General features: G+C 37.4%; 1 protein-coding gene and 1 long non-coding RNA gene across 7 annotated transcripts in view; one reads left to right on the top strand and one right to left on the bottom strand.

The window, feature by feature from the left end:
• The window catches only part of LOC310903002, a 32,085-nt gene that overhangs the window by 7,117 nt on the left and 5,903 nt on the right, over positions 1-19,065 (top strand). The window lies entirely within an intron of this gene.
• TET1 (tet methylcytosine dioxygenase 1) overlaps positions 878-19,065 on the bottom strand; it is a 76,560-nt gene continuing 58,372 nt past the window's right edge. For 3 of the 6 annotated variants that reach the window (XM_083845397.1, XM_083845396.1, XM_083845398.1), the window contains 2 exons: positions 16,802-17,141; positions 878-11,886 (listed from right to left, as the gene is read on the bottom strand). In XM_083845397.1, coding sequence (XP_083701523.1) covers positions 10,745-11,886; positions 16,802-17,141 — 1,482 coding nt within the window. In that variant the 3' untranslated portion in view covers positions 878-10,744. Of the gene's footprint in view, positions 11,887-13,837; positions 13,963-16,578; positions 16,677-16,801; positions 17,142-19,065 lie in introns of those variants that run through there. The other 3 variants (XR_014587168.1, XM_083845399.1, XM_083845400.1) reach the window with 3 other exon arrangements.

Raw genomic sequence — 19,065 nt, 5'->3', positions numbered from 1 at the left:
AGCATTTTTCTGCCTTCTAGGAGATGCCAGTTATCTGGAAGATTGTTTTAATAGACACTTTTTGCTATTGCATTTACTAGAGAAGGAAAAGAAGCAAATGTGAACATTCAGAGAGTTTTCTTCCTTTTCTTCAGATTATAAAAGCAGGAATTCTCCCTAGTACTGTTGTGCACTCAAATGTCACGTACATAGTAAAGCAGACTAGAGCCAAGGGTGTTTTTGTCTTGAGGAAAATCTGTAAACTCTGAGCTGAAGCAAATATAAACAGGACTTTCTCTATTGGATGGGAATTAAGTCACAGTAAAAGACTCCCATAACCCTCCTCTGCCAGACAAAGCTGGTAGAAAAACAAGGCACTGTACAAGTGTTCACAATCTGTGTTTTCAGTCCGAAGATGAAGTTTAGAATTTTCCAATGGCTTTTCGACTTGTTTTACTGACTATAGGGTACACAATATAAACATAGTATACAGAATCTAAAGAATAATATATTTTTTAGAGTAACTCCTTTCTGTTTTCACATCTTTGCTGAGGTTCTTCACAGTCGCAGAAATGCTGCAAGACTAGCCTAGCTTCAGAACCATTTTTTTTATTGTTGTTGTTTCCCTAAAATGTAAAGCCACGTAATGGTTTTAAATGGTAAATAATAAGTTCTTCTACATTTATGTAATGTTATATGCTGTATTATGAAGGGGGGCCTTAACTTTGCTTTAAGTTTTATCGTATAGGCTCTTCAGGCCTTAATTTTCAATCTTTAGTTACCTCAGTATGAGTTTGTCTGGGTATGTATTGGAAAAACAACTTCTTTTTTCCCCCCGAAACCATTTAACAAGAAGATTCACATGAAAAATGCAGGAAAGAAAAATTAGACGACTAAGTGCAAAATAGAAGTATAAAATTTATTTAAAACCACCCACAAAGTTCTGTGTAATCAGGAATGATACAATTTGTAATAGTCTTTTTAAAAACTCATGACAAGATTTAAAATATATTTTCAATTACAGTATTCATTTAGCCTTATTCAGTTAGGACAATAAAAAAATGAAAGTTTACGTTCTAAACAGATGAGACACACAAGAAAAATAGAACAGAACAGACAATTTCCACAACAACAATTTTTACATGTATGTTTCAATACTAGTATCAACATTTCAATGCATCTTGCTACATAAACATGAAATCATGTACAACAACTGCTTGCACCAAAAAACATAGCTTAATTAGATCTTTCAAGTAACATGCAGTCACAACTCACAAGTCTTCAAGTACTGCTGGTAAGGGTTCCCTTGTCTGCAAAGAAGATTTTAAGGTTCAGTTTCTCAGCTAGTCCAACTCCTCATAGCTCCACCAATCTCATGAAGCTATGCTCAGTTATACTAGGAAAGAATCAGGCCCCAAATATTTTTTGAGAAAAGAAGTAATTTTTATACTTTCTCCTGTAAATACTGTGACATAATGAAGTGCTTTTTCTTTCTGATTTTTTTCTCCCTGTACATCATCTTTTGTTTTTTTTTTTTTAAAGTTATGTTTCAGATCTAAATACAGTAGGTTGGTAACTGGAAATAATCCAAAACCTCAAAGTTGAAAAATAAATATCAAATGCATCCCAAAGAAAGAAAGATAAACAAGGAAAGAGATAGGAAGAAAGAGAAGCAAAGAAAGAAAATAGCCTTTTTTTGGCATACTGTCTATCTTTTTTTAAAGTAGGAAAGAATTCATTAGCCGTATCATTTTAGTACAGCATGTCCTTAAAATTTTATGTTTTTACAATAGCAAATTTTGAATAGCATTTATGACCTGGTACAATACTGTCACATTATGAGGAGCTGTCTCTTTTAAACTGAGCAAATTATTTTAGAATAATTAATTGTTAAAGACTGAAATGTCTTAAGTTTTTGTGTTGGTTAGAACTGGATTTCTTTTAGTTGTATTGGTATATTGGATTTGCTTTTCTTGCCTTCAGCTATTTTTAATTTTGAGGACAAGAGATTCATGAAGTTTAGACACTGCCTTTTGCGTTGCATGGATTACAGTCTGGCATTCACAAAGTTTGTATGAAACCAGTTCTCCTTAGGTTCTGCAGTATCATTGCACTTCAGAAATTTAAGAATGAAAATACAACAATTTTTTCCTCAAATCTTTTTGAAAGACAAACATTTAACTGCAATGTTGTGAGGGTATGGGGGGCGGCACTTGATGTTTACAAAAAGCTTCCATAGGCAGCGAGGGAAGCTTTGCATGACTCAAGCATGCAGGGCAGTGCCAGCAGTTTCACTGCTGAGTATCACCACGGTCAGGGCAGTCAGAAAATGTTGGTTTTTAGCTTCGTCTCTCAAGATCTACCTCAGTGTGGCAACACTGAATGGAGTTCAGTAGATTCTCACAACCCCATTTTATGCAATCAAGTAAAAGGGTTCAAGTAATGATAAAAGCAAGGAAATATTTTAAGAAAAACTACCTACGTTTAGAAACAGCGTTACTGACAACTCCATGAGATTTCTGGCCAGGTCATTATCTTGAGGTACAAATCTACCGCATTCTCCTTGTAGACAAGGTTGGGAAAAGGACAGCCAATAGAAATGAATACTTAAAAAGCCAGTTACAAAACAAGGTGGAGGAATTTCTCTTCAATCTGTATTTCTAAGCTAAGAACAATCTAGGTGTTACTGGCCAGTATGCGCAAAATAGGGTTATCGTTGTACACATCAGTCCTTTGGTAAGAATTGTAATTTATACTAATGATCTTTCATACCGTTATCAGTATAATGGGATGCTCCGAACGATGTAAGCTCAGTGGGCATCCATTCACAGCCCCTTTATCCTTCTAATGGGATGCAAAGGACATCAGTATAAATGAGAATCAGGGCCTTCATTCTTACTTTAAGAAGATTCCCAAACCCTAGACCCTTTTCCATTACAATATAATAAAAATACAGACATACATGTAAAATATTGATCAGATCACAAAACTTTCCACAACAGCATTAAAATGTTCTGTAGCAACAACTGCAATACCGAACATCAAACTAGCAGTTCCCTTGCTCCACTGCAACAGCACTTCTTTGGAATACAGTTCATCTGCTGTAACTGGTAACTCTCTGTAGGTTAGCTGACAAATCTCTCCTCCTTCTTACACATGTAGTTTTTTGAGGTCTACAACCTGTGTCCTCTCATTTTATGAGGAAAGCTGGTAGGGTGTGCAAAGTGTTAAAAACAGCACTGTCACACCAAACAGAGCAAGTCACCTTCACGTAAGTTATTTAGCACCCCAGTCTTGCATTCACTGCAAGTACACTGTTGGAAGATTCTAGCATTTTAATATAACTACGTGTGGAAAATGGCATATATAATGGTCCAGTAGAAAAGAGAAGTTGCTGTTGTAGAAGAATTCAGGATACAGCATCAAGAAGCATCTTATATCTTTAAAAGCTGAAGTTACAAGTATGTGGTTAAGCACTGTAAACAATGTTGGGGTGAACTGGGGAACTGGATTGGAAAAAGGATCCTAAAGTCTTTGCATCTCAGAAAGAGAAAAAACAATGCCAACGCTCCTGTACCCTTTTATAAAAGGCAATTACTATTATTTTCTGCTCAAGCTCAATCAGTTCCACTTGCTGCTACAGAGGAAGAACCCAAAAAATCCATTGTTCCTCTCTTTTTTTCCAAGCAGTCCTGTCAGTTAAGGCATGAACTTACACAAAACTAAGGTTTCTCACAAGGACGAGAACTGATCTCTGCACGGGAATATAACCAGAAGATGTAAAGAAATACTCCTGCTCTTGTAATTATGCAGGGTCTGCAGCATCTGTCATGTCAAAATCTGAGCAGAGCTGGTAGAGTAACTCAAAAGAAAAGAAGGCACTCCACAGAGATGCTAGCAACAGGAGTCTTCAACTGTGAGCAAAGGGTCTTTTGTTTAGCTACTTGCAGACACAAGAACAGAGTGTAACAACTACAGCAAGAGATCTGAGAGTTAACTGGAAAAAAATATTTAAAAAAGTAAGAAAATACTGATGAAGAAAGATAATGAAATGTCCTTCTTTCTTGAAATGAAAAAATATCCAATATTATGGGTTCCATATGAGAGAACATGAATTAAAAAAAAAAAAAGAGAGAAAGAAAGAATGAAAAAATGAGAACTGCCTTATATAGAATAAGAGGTGACAAAGAAACAGATTTTGGGACAGTCACAAAGAGAATAAATTCATGTGATATTCCTGAGATGATGAAGACTGGCTGATCTACATAGAAAGTAGCGACAGCTGTGGGGCGTGTTCACGAGCAGGCTGACATCTCTACTCCTACTGCTGAGCACTGAAGTAGATCTGCAGAGAGACAGGAAGAACTTCTGGAGCAGTTTTAAGTGTTTAAAGCATTCAGCAGCAGGTGAGAATGCGATCTAGTGCCGAGTGTGAAAACAGCTAACTACAACAGATGATCCACAAGGAGACTAAGGAATGAGAAAGCTGCCTGTAGTATTTGGTGTCATCTGTATAGAGCAGAAAGCAACACCTACTCATCGACACTAGTCAAATCTAACGTTCTTCAGAGAGATAACACAGCAGCATGTTGAGAATTAAGTTGGCTTAATTTAGGAAGCAAGTATGTAAAGGACAATATTAAGCAAAAAATTTAGCTCACTCCTCTTTTTTGACATGACCAAAAATGTTTTAACAGGGCAATAATAAAATAACTATTAAATCAATTTTCAAACACTTTAGAAAAAATAAGTGACCTATATGCATACTGGTGCCTGCCTGATCAGGTACTATGATTAGAAATCCTTGCTCTCTGAAAAAAAACTCAAGTATAAATCTCTACATTTTTTGCAGCAACATACTGAAGCACCATTTACACAGCTTGTGAAAACTAAGTATCAGGGAAGTCCAGAAGAAACTAGAGCCAGTTTCTGTACTGTTCTACTGAGTAGCCACATCCTCAGGACTTTTGACACTGGCCACTCTATCTAATTAAAGAAGGACAAAAATGTATCATGGACTTTAAAAAGTTTTTGTATTTAAAATTACATACACCAAAAAGTGTCAGTATAAAGAAGCACCCTAGCAACCACAACACGTGTACATGAGAAGGCTGTTTCTGAAGTCCATTGTACCTTTCACAGCTTTGCCTGTGACTGTCTACAAGAGAGTGACCAACTCTCACCCTCTTCTTTGTTTGTTTTGTTGTTCCTTAAAAAAGCCAATATACTTAGGCAGAGAACAAGGGAAAGATTACTGTCCCCGGAGGAACTGTGGAAACAGCTGAATTTGTACGTGTATCCACAGCTGTGTGACACAATGGCACATCCTTACTGGTTCGAAACAATGCTGTAACGCAGACATTGCAGTGCATTATGACACTGTGGTGTCATAATCATCAATGGAAACTTTCTCTGCAATTTAATTTTACACAAAGATATTTCTCTGCACTTTCTCCTGAAAGTCAGATCACCACCTGATGAAAGTAAGAAAGCCAGACTGTATTTCTACATGTGATTGGACTGTTCCTTGTCTCTAACTAATTATTTAAGATCAGATGACAGAAAGTTTCGTGAGGCACGGCTGGACAGATGCTTTTCACACATGAGAAACACAACACCAACAATTTTATGGAAGATACGTCACAAAGACCTTACTTTGTATACAACTGCTCTTAGGTACAGAAAGTGTGAAGTAGACATGTAATTTAGCTTTTTGTAATATCTGAGGATATGGTTATTTCCTATAGGTTAGAAATAAGGAGACATTTCTTCTCAGAAAGAGTAGTCAGGCATTGGAACAGGTTGCTCAGGAAGTGGTGGTGTCACCATCCCTGGGAGTGTTCAAGGAAAGGTTGGACCTGGTGCTTAGGGACATGGTTTAGTGGGTGATACTGGTGGTAGGGGGATGGTTGGACCAGATGATCTTAAAGGTCTTTTACAACCTTAATGATTCTATGAACTTCTATGAACTAAAAGTTACAGGATTTCCATGGGAAAAAAAAGGGCATAATCATATAGTTATAAATTATAAAGCTGATGACTGATTGATAAATGAGCTAATTTCACAGAGAGAAATTTCATAGGAAGTGAAAGGGCGAGATTCAACCTTACATTTTAAATATAAAGTCATGAAGATGCAGTTTGTTAGCATGTTTCAATTAAAATTTGTCATTGGACAACCTATCAATTAAGAAAAAAAATCACAAAAAAACCTTGCCAACATAAGCCTGAATCAGGTCTGAAGGAGACCTGCTTGTATGCCTGAAACTTGACGTGAAGGTATTATGTCTCTCTACACACCACTAATCACTTCTTGTGCTACAAACAATAAAACCTCTGCACTTAATCAAAAGTACATTGATCCCAAATCTTTCTGTGTATGTCCTTGCAAGACTATTAATTGTGGTATTGTTGCAAGGGTCTGAGTCAGCATGGGCTTTGGTCAACTGTATCCATATCCATCCAGTTAAATATGAAAGTTGCATAAAAGCTTGATAAATGAGCACATTGCAGTCAACAGGGCTGCAGCAATGTAAACAGGACCCAAATTTAACCCACCAAATTTAGTGTAATACTGCAATGATATTAAAAACATCTTAAAAAAAAACACAAATGGTTGTACGTTACAAATAATCTTCAGTATTAACGAATGTGTCATTTACCCATGCTTACAATGAAGCGTTGCTTAAGATACTACGATTATTTCCTGTTATAAGTGTAGAGAGGTGCTGTCAGGTAAGATAAAGACTTTTAACAGCAGTTATTCCTAAGTAAAAGAGTTAGCTTAGAAAGTTCTTACAAAAACCAGAACTGCATACAACTGTTAGAGCTAGAAGGTCACAAGTATTTGTAAGTTCTTTCAAAGCTTTTTGGATCTTGTGACTAAAATATTTATAGAAACAATTTTTGCTACTTTCTGTAATACAAGATAGCCTGTTAGAAACAGTAACATGGAGAAATTCTATGAGTAAAATTCAGTATGTAATTGGGCACAGCTGCAGTAACTCCAAGGGGGACTCAGGGACTCACAGAACTGGCTCCTGCAGAAGGCGCTACATTTTCCTTCCTTCACCGTGAAGGAGGAGCGGTGGTGCCGGACCCAGTGGAGAAAGGGGTGAGAGACATCTCTTCTGGAAAATCAAAGGTGTCCCGTGTTGGGTCATGACAGTTTTTGCTAGAGAACTGGGAAAACTGATCAAAAGACCACCACATCCCACCACCAGCCCATACCTGAATCCATTTTGTTTTTTTTTTCCACTGAGTACAATGCCAGCTGTTGGAAACCAAATAAAATGTGTGGGTCTGACCTAGCCAGCTACCTTAACTTTGGATCCAGTTCCTGATCTGGCCATCCCTGAAGGCCTTTGTTAAGGGATAAAAGCAAACTATGCAAGTGGTGGTGTGGGCTGCAAAGGAAAGCAATACACCCACAGATGTACAAATCTTAAGAGACAACTACTGTTATAAAATGATAGCCTTACTCAAAAAAAACCACATAATTTGTGTACAAGACTGATAAATATTCTGAAATGTTACCATAAATAGCACACAGTTGTAAAAACAGTAAAAGGTTGTATTTTCTTTACCGCAGTACAGCAATAGAAAATATTAGCTTCCCAAATCACAACCTGCCGCGTGCCACAGCAGTAACCAGAAGCGGCCAGCTTACCTGCCTGTTAGGTACACACTGAGAAAGTAGTTATGTTATGAACAGCCAAGGAAAGAGCACCTATTGTATAGACGATATATTTTCTCATATAAGTAATCTTAATAAAGTAGTAACTCTGAGCTTTAGCACCTATCAGTTAATAGCATTACTCTTATGTTAAGATAAAACTTTTCTCTTAAAATTGCCTTTTCAAATAAGGTAGACCTGGACTTGCTGAAAGTCTACTGGTGCAGTCACTGGAGCAGTGACTTGCCAGGGGCTATGTTTGGAGGTATCCTTTCAGATCCACCTTTTAGTTTCTCACTTCTTTGAGGGAAGCTGCTGGTTTTTAAATAGAACATTTTCACCTTGAAGTTTCTAACCACACAGAAGTAAAATCTGGACATTTACAGGGGAAGATTCAAGTGAAACTGATCCACTGTACCGATCTGAACATTTCTAAAGGTAGAGATGGCTCTAACATTACTTTGCGTAGAAAACTTGTTACTCACATGGGAGTGCTGAATGATATTTTCAATTTGTATTACACAACCCAAAGCTATCAGCACTGTCAGTGAAACAAACTCATCTTTTCTGCAAATGATCGATCGTGGTGTTGGACAAGGGTTTTCAGATAGCAAATACATGAATGGAATAGCTAGAGAACGTACAGTACTACTTACTGTATGGACAGCTGGAGTTCTTACTAGTCTTAGGCTCACCAAAAATATACAAGTTTCAAAATGGAAATCTAAGGCACACAAAATACCATAATGATTTGATGTATACTGTATATTACGTAGTCAAGAAGCATAAAACTGCTGGTACAAAATGATGGCATAATATTGTTTTTGTTTTATTATTATTTACAATCCCTTCATATCCTCTATTTGAACTAATATTAAGCTTTGAACTAAGATTTGCAGCATACCCGGTTTTTACAAATTTTACTTAAAATAGGTAAGATACAAAGAATGGGTTCAATTCGGCCATCCTCTGCCATCAAAATTTTGTTAATTTTGACAGGAATCTGTGGAATTGAACCCAAGGTCATTACATAGTGATTGCTATTTCAGACCTTGCTCCCGCAAACACTAGGTGTGTATCCATTTGTACAGGAGAACAGTCTCATTGATCAACGGCCGTATTGAAGTATTTGTAGCACCAACGTCCTAACTGGCACTATGTGTTAAAAATACAATTTATGTACTTTTCGTACCAAAACTGTAGATAGAGCATTTACAGTTCAACTTTTCAAGGAAAAAGCACCTTGTCTAGGTTTTAAATAAAGCAGATCTAGATAATTCATATTCCTCTGTTACAGCACCACTACATTATTATATTATCAAGTATATTATTAGTATATTTTCACACTGGAAAAATCTAACCTCGTTATGCCTATGGATTACCCAGCTGGGGAGGACTCCGAGGCAGAATTAAGGTACAGCTTCGTCTCTGGGGCCTGATCCTGCAGCTCTCAGTCACGACAGGAGTCCTGGCTTGAGCGGTGCTCCTAGCTCTGACTGGGCAGGTATGGCTACGCAGAACTGTTCTCATGGAGGAAGTTGCAGGATGAGGTCAGTCCTTAGCTAACGTTGTCATTTGGTAATTTGTTTAAATAAATAAGGTTAAAAAGGAAATACATAGGAGAGGAGAATCAGAAAGAAGAGTGGGATGCTACAGCATTTAAAAGCAATGGAGTGTCTGTTTTTCCTCTGGTCCAGCGAATACTCATTTCATGATATGTCACTTTTTCAACAAAAATGGAGAACATAAATTTCATATGTTTGGAAGGAAGAATACAACCCTTTCTACATGAAACGTAGAAATCAGTTAAAAATTTACCATGCATTTTTGTAAAAAAAACTGAACTTAGAAAGCTGGTGAACTTTATAGATGGGTTCTTCTTAAGGAAAAATTTGCTGTTAAATATTAGAAATTTCATTCTTTTCCAACACTTCCTTTGTATTTTCCTCAAATTAATATTTTTTGTTTCAGAATAGAATAAGGCAACTCTAGGGGGTATTTTTTATCCCAAAACAATCCTACCCCTGAGGCATTAGGAACATTTGGTTGTCATGTTAACTTATAATGCTCCAAACGAATGAGACTTATGCACTTATTGCTCAAAGAAATCATAACATATGCTGCCTTTAAAAAATAAAAATAAAAATCTTAACTCCCCAATAGCAACGCACATATTGATGTCTCCTAATTTCATGTTTGTACACTTTCTTTCAAATAATAAAATGTTTCCATATTTCATAACTGTTGTTTATATGTAACAAAATCTTCCATGAAAAAGGGCAAGTCTAAAAACAATCACATGCTATTAGCATACATACTGCAGCTGTAACAATATGGAACTCTACACAGCAAGAATAAAATGATTTCTTCTGTAGAGTATGCACAAACCTTAGACAATATGATCCTTATACTATACTATTTCAAGTTAATTTTAAAAATAGAAAGTGCTTTTAAAATATATATTTACAGCTTAAAAACAACTTCCAGCCATCATTGCCAATAACTTCATTTCATACATAATGACAAATCTAGAGAAAAAAAAAATCATTGGTTTTCTAAACGATTTATCTGTAATTTGGACTATATAGCAATGGTTGGAAGTTGTTAAAGCAATGGCACCATGAAGTAATAATTCAGCTTATTTATTTTAACTGTTTGATGTGGTTAAGCACCAAGAGCTGTGTAGAGCTACTACTGTAATAACTTGATTTAACACCATAAAATGTGAACCTGTTAAAATCCCTATAAATGATTTCTGTAGTAAACAGACTTGATTTAAAGCACCAAAATATAAATTCCTAAAGGTAATAAACTGAATGATTTCAATCAAGGTTAATAACCTAAACAAAATCTTTTTTAGAATGTATTAAAACTATACAACTTTTTTTTTTTTTGCTTAAAATGTGCTTGAGCACCACCAAATGTTAAAGTCACAGTTTAAGAAGAAATCCCCCCACATTTTTTTTTTTACCTCAGCCTTAAAATGGTTGAGATGAGCAAATAGTAAACGACACGAGACTTGTTCTTTAACAGCACCTTAAAGAAACACTGTGTAATGCTGCACCAAGAGGAGGCATTCGATACTAAAACCTATGCCCAATGGTTGTAAGGCCCTGCAACTCGTGTAAGGGCATAAGAAGATACTGTTATTACGTTATCTTTAGTTACTGTTAATGCTCTGCGTGATGGAATTTGGTTGAACTCATTGTCTTCGTAAAAAATCTCTCTGTTTTCACTTGTTTGCTTTGTTTTCCTGCTGCTAGAGTTCAGTTCAGTATTCTCTGTTCCTAATCGTTCTGCTTCTTTTTCTTTTTCTTTTGCCCTCTCAGCCATCTTTGCTTCCCACATGGCTAACCCATGTTTTGGCTCATTTAAATTTTTGTGTTGGTAGAAAACTAAGGAAATCCGTGTGGGATGATTGCGGTTGGGTTTTTTAATAGGTGTGGTAGCATGGAGTTCACGTCTTGCACATTCAATTAAGATAGAACCATGAGAAGGTGCCACAGCAACACCGCCAATGTCATCATCCAAAAAATTGTGCTCGCTGTCTGACCACAGTTCCTCAGCTTTTTCTTCAGAATCAGTTGGTTGTCCCAGTGCAGTGTTTTGCTTTTCGTCAGCACAGTCAAAATCACACATCTGTTCTTGAAGGGAGCCACCCTTCTCCATTGGGCACCCGTGGGAACAGTCAGCTTCGTTTCCAACTGCGTCCCTTGCTGGAGAGCTCTGCGGTACTGACAAATCGCAAGAGCTGATCATCTGCGAAGAAGGAGAATTGTCTAACTGAGGCTGACAATTCTGCTTGTCTGGCTGATGTTCAAGTATACTGGGCAGGGGGTCTTTATGGGCTGGGGGGCCTGGAGCAGTGACCTCTGGAAGAATTGGTGGCACACCATTCATCTTATCATTCAGCAAAATTCCAGTATAATCTTTGACCGACACATCAAAGTTCTTACAATTAATATAAGGTGTCACGTGAGGTTGCTTACTACTGCATTCAAAATACCCGTAGGGAACTGAAAAATCTTGTTGAATATTAGTCACTGCTGTTAGGCCAGGCTTATGTGCTAACGATGAATAAGGATGTAAACTATCCACCTTGAAAGGGGGGGAAGCCGTATACTGTTTTAATAAGGAGCAATTTTTAGTAGTGTTTGAAGTATGTTTCATGGCATAGAGGTGGTCGGAAGTCTCCATTTTTATTCCAGGTTTTAAAGCATCTGTTTTGTTCCCTAAAAAAAAATGTACACCAAAGTGTAAGTTACTTTTCCTCAGTTAATAAAACATACCTTTTATGGTATTTTCATACGTGCTTTCTAATATGAAAGATATAAATGATGACTACAGATTATTCAACATGGTAATTTTTAACTTTCTAGGAGTATCTGTATGACAAACTACATACATAATTACCTTGCTGAATTACTGCCTTAATCTTTTCCCGTCAGACTGCTGGTATATAAAACAGAAAGGTATTTCACGGAGGGATGAAAAAGCAGATCAAATAAGCATTCAGTTCCGGTTCAGACAGCCCAGTTCTACACAAGTGCTTCCCAGCAGCTGCCTGACTGCACAGTCCAGCAGGAAGCACTGCGTAAAAGATTTTTAGGTAACTGCCAAAATTTAGTCTGTCTGAAATTAAGCCTGTGAAACAACCAAAATTCTTTATCACCTTACCCCAAATTATGACAGAAGGAAAACGCGTGTTTACAGATCCTGTCCCTTGCAGAAAGTACAATTTGTGCATTAGCAAGTAACTGCTCAGAATTAAAAAAAGTATCTGGCAACATACTCCAGGTAGATTCACACTGCTACATGTGACTTGCTCTGTCTTGCACCTAATTGGCAAACACTAGATATTTCAAGTCTTTTGGGGGATTACTTGTTCAGCTTATGTCAGCTCCCAATTTCTAGTCCTGGCACACTGCAGTTGTGCTCATTTGTAGAACAAAACTGCTCTCTTCTCAAATGACTAGTTCTGGTCACAAGTAAGTTTCATCCAGAGTCCGTAAGAGTAATGGGAGATAATTCCGTTGACTTTGATGGACTTTGCATCATGCCTTAAAACTGCTTTACATCTGTTTGCTGGCAAACTAGTACAACACAGAGTTCTTCCATATTCTCACAGAGGACCGTCTCTGTCAGTGTTGTTTCTTTGTTCCATAAATACACAGAATGTCTAACTGCTTTACCAAATATAGAAGAACTATTCTCTCTTCTATTAATTTAGTAATAGTGATGGATTAAAAAACATTCTTTCAACATGCTTTCAGGAATGAGGAAAAAAAAGCAAAGTGGGATAAACTACAGACACAATACATTTAGCATACAAATACTGAAACTGAGGGGTGACGTAAGGAAACTGCATACATTCTTTTAAGGACCTTTTTATGAAAACAAACTCAAAGCATTCCATTTAATTAAGAAAAAAGCCTACACTGAAATTGTATTTAACAGCATTAAGTTGAAATCAGCATTTTCTATATAGGGTATATCCATGTTAGAGAGATACAAAACTCTGTGTGTTCTGGAAACGTACAGAGGTGCACATTCCTCTGAAATTAATACTGAACAAAAGTCAGGGTCGATGTTTTGATTAGGAGGAAAATATTACAGATGTTAAGAAACAGAAGTAAATTCAAATATATGGGTAGAAGGAAATCAGTAATGGTTCAGATAAAGTGGCATCCCGTCCCGGGGCTACTACCTCCTGTTCAAACAGAGTGCAGCCCCACTGGGATCTGCTGGCTGCAGTACTACTGTGCTGCAGCCAGCCGAGAGACTGGCTCCGGGCTGGTGGTTCGTCTCTGCTTCTATCCAATACAGGCCAAGAGGAATTGCCAGTATTTACAGAGAGAAAAAATAACATTTCCATCTCTAAAGTTTATTTGTCCAGAATAATGGGCTTTATGATGAAACTATATAAAGATGCATTTTTTTCATCTTTAATATGTATTTTGTAACAATTTAAGATTTCAATGGCTCTCAGCATTAGCACAAATGTAAAAATTAACAGTTGTGCTGCGTGGTATTGACAAGAGGTGTGTGACAAATGCACCCTATTTAATATATAGTGTTTCTACAAAACACTTGGCACAATTAGGTATCTAGCCAAGTCATCACGTATGCCTGCTCTACCAAGCAGACCTAAGCTGTCTTCAGCACCATAAAGGTCCTCCTCACCATCATCTCTGCTGCTAGGTAAAAACAGAAGATAGTCCTGTCTTAGCACTTTGCAATTTCCAGCTCTCCATACGATGCAGACATGGCAGGTTAGAGGAGTCTCTCAAGGTTTACGGGCTTTCCAGCTGGGGATACAGTAATGGCTTTGAAATGATGGTCAAAGTCTCTTTCAAAGGAAGATCACGAACAATGGACAATACCCAATAGTCAGCCTTGTGACTCCTTCAAAATCCCCCCAGTCTACTCCAAAGAGTGTTAGCCTCACATGGCCTAAAACCTGACTGAATATACAATGCTTATCTCATCTAATTGCACATTCTCCATATTCTTTTTAGTATTTAAAAAGCAAAACCAATGCTTTAAACTCTTGTCCTCATCAGTAAATTGAGTACATTACAGATACCATTTATCAATATTTTTTTTCCTTTCCAGTAGACATAAGCTAGTATTTTATTCCTGTATTAGTAGAAAATTTAACAGCAGTATCTGACATGCTTAAGGTAGCTGTAGCAGAACTCTCTTTACTCACTGCTTACCTAAAACTATACAGTTGGTATTGTTCTTCTCTCCCCCTAGTAAGTTTCTCTGTACTTTGTTTCCATTACCTATTACACAAACCTTTCTGGTTTTTATGTTTAAATGGTATGAGCAGAGCTGATGGCCACTATTAACGTGAAAGGATACCCATTTAAATAATTGTTTCCTCCAGTTTACTGTCAGGAACGATGGCTACTGGATAGTCTAATTTCAACTCCTCTCTTCCACAGGCCATTTGATTTTGTATTGATGTTGAGTCTTGTAATCTTTGCCAGATTAACATTATTAATTTCTCAGGACTAAAATCATACCTACAACTGGCAAAATTAAAAGAACCAACCAAGGACTGATCCCTTATTACAGCAAAAAGTAGTATGTACAGGTTAATACTATAATTTTCTAAATTCATAATCCATGGATCTTTGTGTTTTTGGCAAGGGGCAGGGCAGCGGCCGTTATGGTGACATTCAGCCATTGCGCTGTGTGACTACAGGAAACACATACAATGTGCATAAATGCTTTGAGTCACTAATCTTGGCCAGCTGCAGCAACGTGCCATCTGCAGATTTGGGCTTACTGTGTTGACAGCTTTATTTGAGTCAGAAAGAACGGCATAAACTCGACATGTTTCACTTGCAGAATCTTGAGGGAATTCCACTATCAAAATCTGCATGATAGAGGCTGAACCTTTACGACAGAAAGAAAATGGCTTTATTCAACTCTTTTAATCTTTGAAAAACTTTCTCACTCTTAAAGAGTATTTCTTCATCACTCTGATTTATTTTTATCAGCAGCTCTTTTAGACTGTATTACCTAATTATTTAAAGTCAAGATCAATTATTTAAGTTGGCTGGTTTATGTAGTTATTTTATTATTCTTGCATGTTTAAGGGAATAATGATAAAGACTTACATTTCCAAAGCATACAGCAAAACTCTGGATAGCATACCATTTGTTAAAGGCATGGCTTTCAAATTCAGAAGCCATGCCTGTTTTTAATGACAAGGTCATGCTCAGGTAGACAGTTCCTAACTATTTCAGTGTTTCAGAACAACTTTACAGTGAGATCAAACAATTTCAGAATTCCTTCCCAAGCCAGAGTCTAATCCTTCCAGGACTTCCAGTCCACCTGAAGCACGATGGAAGTTATTAATCATTGCTTTGGAGTTATTGTTGGACATTGTCCTCAGCCTGAGGAGTCCTTTTATATTTGTTTCAGAGCCTGGACTGTCTCCCAAACTTACATGCAGATTAACTCAATGTCTGTCTAATTTCCTAGTAGTGTAATAATTCTTTTCTTATTTCATCCTGCTATACACAAAGTTTTATTTGTTGCCCTGTCTCATCTGAGAGAAACATGTACTCAGGTTGATGAGTACAAATTACAGATGTGTCAAATAGATTCTCGTTTGCAGTGTTTTTTCTTCCCCAGAACATATCCACATTTAATTTTTGTTCCTCAAGTGAAATCTATCACATGTACCTGGATTTCCCTCATGAATTAACATTCAAAGTTTCAGCAGATGGCTAAATTCCCCCTTTTCTTTCCCAGAGCCAGACAGGCTATGCTTTTTATTTTTCTCCCTTCTAATCACAGAATCTACTCTGTGGCTTCCTCCTCATCTTCCTTCTTTTCTACTTTTCATTACTGAGAAGTCCCAGAGAAGAGTTTTATTGTCCAAAAATACTTGTTCAAAACCTGACCCCAGTCAGGTAAAATAGCACGAATCAAAAGCAACTCCGCACAGCTCAGTCAACTAATGACTCTATGCTGCACAAGCACACATTGTTGCAGAAGACTGAGGCCAGTGCAATCTCCCTGTAATAGAGAAAACATACCTTTTACTTAGCTGCTGTCAGATCCCATCTCTCACACCCTCACCAACAGCATTTCAAAGAATTTGAGAAGTACTGTTTTCTTTGATAAAATCTTGCCCCCCCCCCCCCTTTTTTTGGGGCAAGTCTCTTGCTCTGCTGCAGTATCTGTGTCACTAAGTATTAGAAGGAAATTATCATCAACTCAGATTGTCAGAAAGCCATTGTCTCTCATACAAAGTAGGTAATGGTTCTTGTACTTTAAAATGATATAAAATAATGCCCATTGTTTAAATAAACATTCCTACCATTTCAAGATGTTCTTATTACCATTATTTATCAGAATACAGGAACCTGAAAACATTTCATTGGTGCATTAGCATTACTTACGATTACGAAAACACCACCACAAACTTATTTTTGCGTTATCACCTGTCTTCTTCTGTGCCAAGAGAGAATGCTGACTACACTGTCTTGTTCATTAGCTCCTAAAACGCAGGGTAGGGGAATATGTTATAAAAATGAGTATTAGGGAGCTTTTCCTTCCCCTCAGATGGGTAGGACACAACACAGTGTCAGACAAGACCAGTAGAATTTAATGAGCATCACTCACCTAAACAATGCAACGTGTTGCTCAGATTTTCTGGTGCTTCAGTTTTCAGCTTTACTGGTGTTGAATATTTTTTGTCTATTAATGGCTGCTTTTCAGTTGGGGTCCTCCTTGTGTCAGGTTTCTTTTTCTTTGTGGCTCTAAGAGGCTCAGCTAACATTCGTACTTCTCTGGGAAATGCTGTGAGCACCTGTATGGCTCCGGCTTTTATCTTAGCTTCCAATCCTTCCTCAGTGCCGAATTCATCTGTTTGTGAGATTTTGTAGAGAGGTAACACGTGGAGCTGTTCATCACTTGGAATCACCCCCACTCTCCGGTTATCTTCCTTCGTTAATGTACACACCTGGGAGGAACAGGACCATTTACAAATACAACCAGAACACAAACGTTATTTAAATATTTAAGCATTTATCTTGGACTTCATTGTTTTCTTGTATTTTATAGTCTCAGTGCTATAGGTTTTCAAATGTAGACATCTGACACGTAATTTCTTTGATTTATGGTGATGCAGAAAAATTACTGGTACCTGAAGAATAAGGTGAAGGCATGTGTTTTGGACAGGAAAAATTCAGCTTTGGGCTAGCTCACACTATCCACAAACACATGCCAAACTCATTAAATAGGCTGAGCTCTAAGTATACTGGAAATTCCTAAGTATTTTTTTTTAGTATGTATTTGATGTTCAGGTTCATTTTTAAAGGCTAAATATGAAAAAAACAAACAAACAAACAAAAAAAACATGGATTCAACAAGAAGTTTGTAAGACATGGAACTATTTTTTTGTTGTTGTTGTCTGGCAAATGAAGTTATCTATATTGCTCTGTATTTTCAGTAAATCTCAGCTATAACTCTCTAGTTCTGAATCTACGTATCTATACACACACTTTCTTAAATTAACACCCCTCCCCAACTCTGCCTGCTGTAATGAAGTCACGAGACCCAACAAATATTTAGTTTCTCTCATGCCATTGACCTAGTTTCTCTCATTAAATTATGTGTTGCCAAGAGAAGGCTGGCTAGATCCAGTTTGATAAGAAATGTGAATAAATATCCAAAGTTATTGCAACAGTTTTCTTATTAGTTATTCCAAATCACTGCTGAACCTTCGCAGTACTTATGACTTCCAGCATGTCTAGAGTTCCAGCTGTTATTAATATTAAACCTTCACCTTAAAAGAAGAGCTAAAAACACATGCTTGTTTCCTAGGGACAAAAAAAAACACAGAACAAAACAAAAACCACAGACACACACAAAACATTCTTAAAAACAGAGGGGCAAACCACATCTATCTGGTTTCATTCTGTGCTTTCCAAGGGATGGCGACAGTTTTACACATTTGAGCAAGTGTTCAAATAAACCGCACATTAAGTTTCATTCATTAAATTCACAGGAGAATGCTGTTTTTCACAATATACCACATTACTAGAAAGCCATGCATTAATACCATGGCACAGTTAAGCTTCTATTTCATGGGGAGTTGCTAACTACACACACAAAGGAATCTGAGCACCATCCAAGGAGGAGATGATACTCCCTAAATGAGGGCATTCTCTTTCCATCATTGTGTAGATCGAATTTGATGCATATCACCAGTTAATTCAGTTTTCCAGAATATTGTCACCATGCCTAACATTCTGGGGGAGAATAATAATAATATAATTTAGGAAAAACAAACATTTATTTTGTAGCATAGCTTTCACATAAAAGCATCACAGATTTATTTCCAGAATAATAGAATTACAGAATCACAAACTAAAAATCCTAAATAAATAAGGTGGTGGTTAGGGCTTTATAAATAGCTATATGCAAAGCTTGACAGTTGCAGAGCAGCAAGAGGAGAAAATTTGAGGGGCAGAGACAAAGGAGAAGAGCTTTTCAGGTGGCATTTTAAAAGAATCAAGAGAAGGGGTCTTCAGAAGAAAAGGTGAAAGGGCAAGTAGAAGCTGATGAGTAGCATTTACTGATGTGCTTGCTCCATGCGCACTTACCTCCACTGGGCAGCCTTTGGACTACGGGGAAGATTTAGAAAAAACAAGTTGTTCCATGAGCAGCAAATGACGCCTGGTTTCCTACGGACTTGTCCATCCCCACGCTCCCACGTGCCCAGTCCCAGCACCATCATCCCTGCCCCCGTCACACCTTGCTGCCACCTCCGCTGGGTACCAGCCCGCGGGAAGTGGGGCCCGGCTGAAGCTCAGCGCCTCCCGGTGTGCGTGGATTAACCAGGAGCTGCAGCTGGAGCTGACCTGGGTCTGTCTCCCCCGCTC

Source organism: Anser anser (assembly GCF_964211835.1).
Source record: "Anser anser genome assembly, chromosome: 7".
Classification (NCBI taxonomy): domain Eukaryota; kingdom Metazoa; phylum Chordata; class Aves; order Anseriformes; family Anatidae; genus Anser; species Anser anser.
This window is presented reverse-complemented; position numbering and strand designations above follow the sequence as displayed.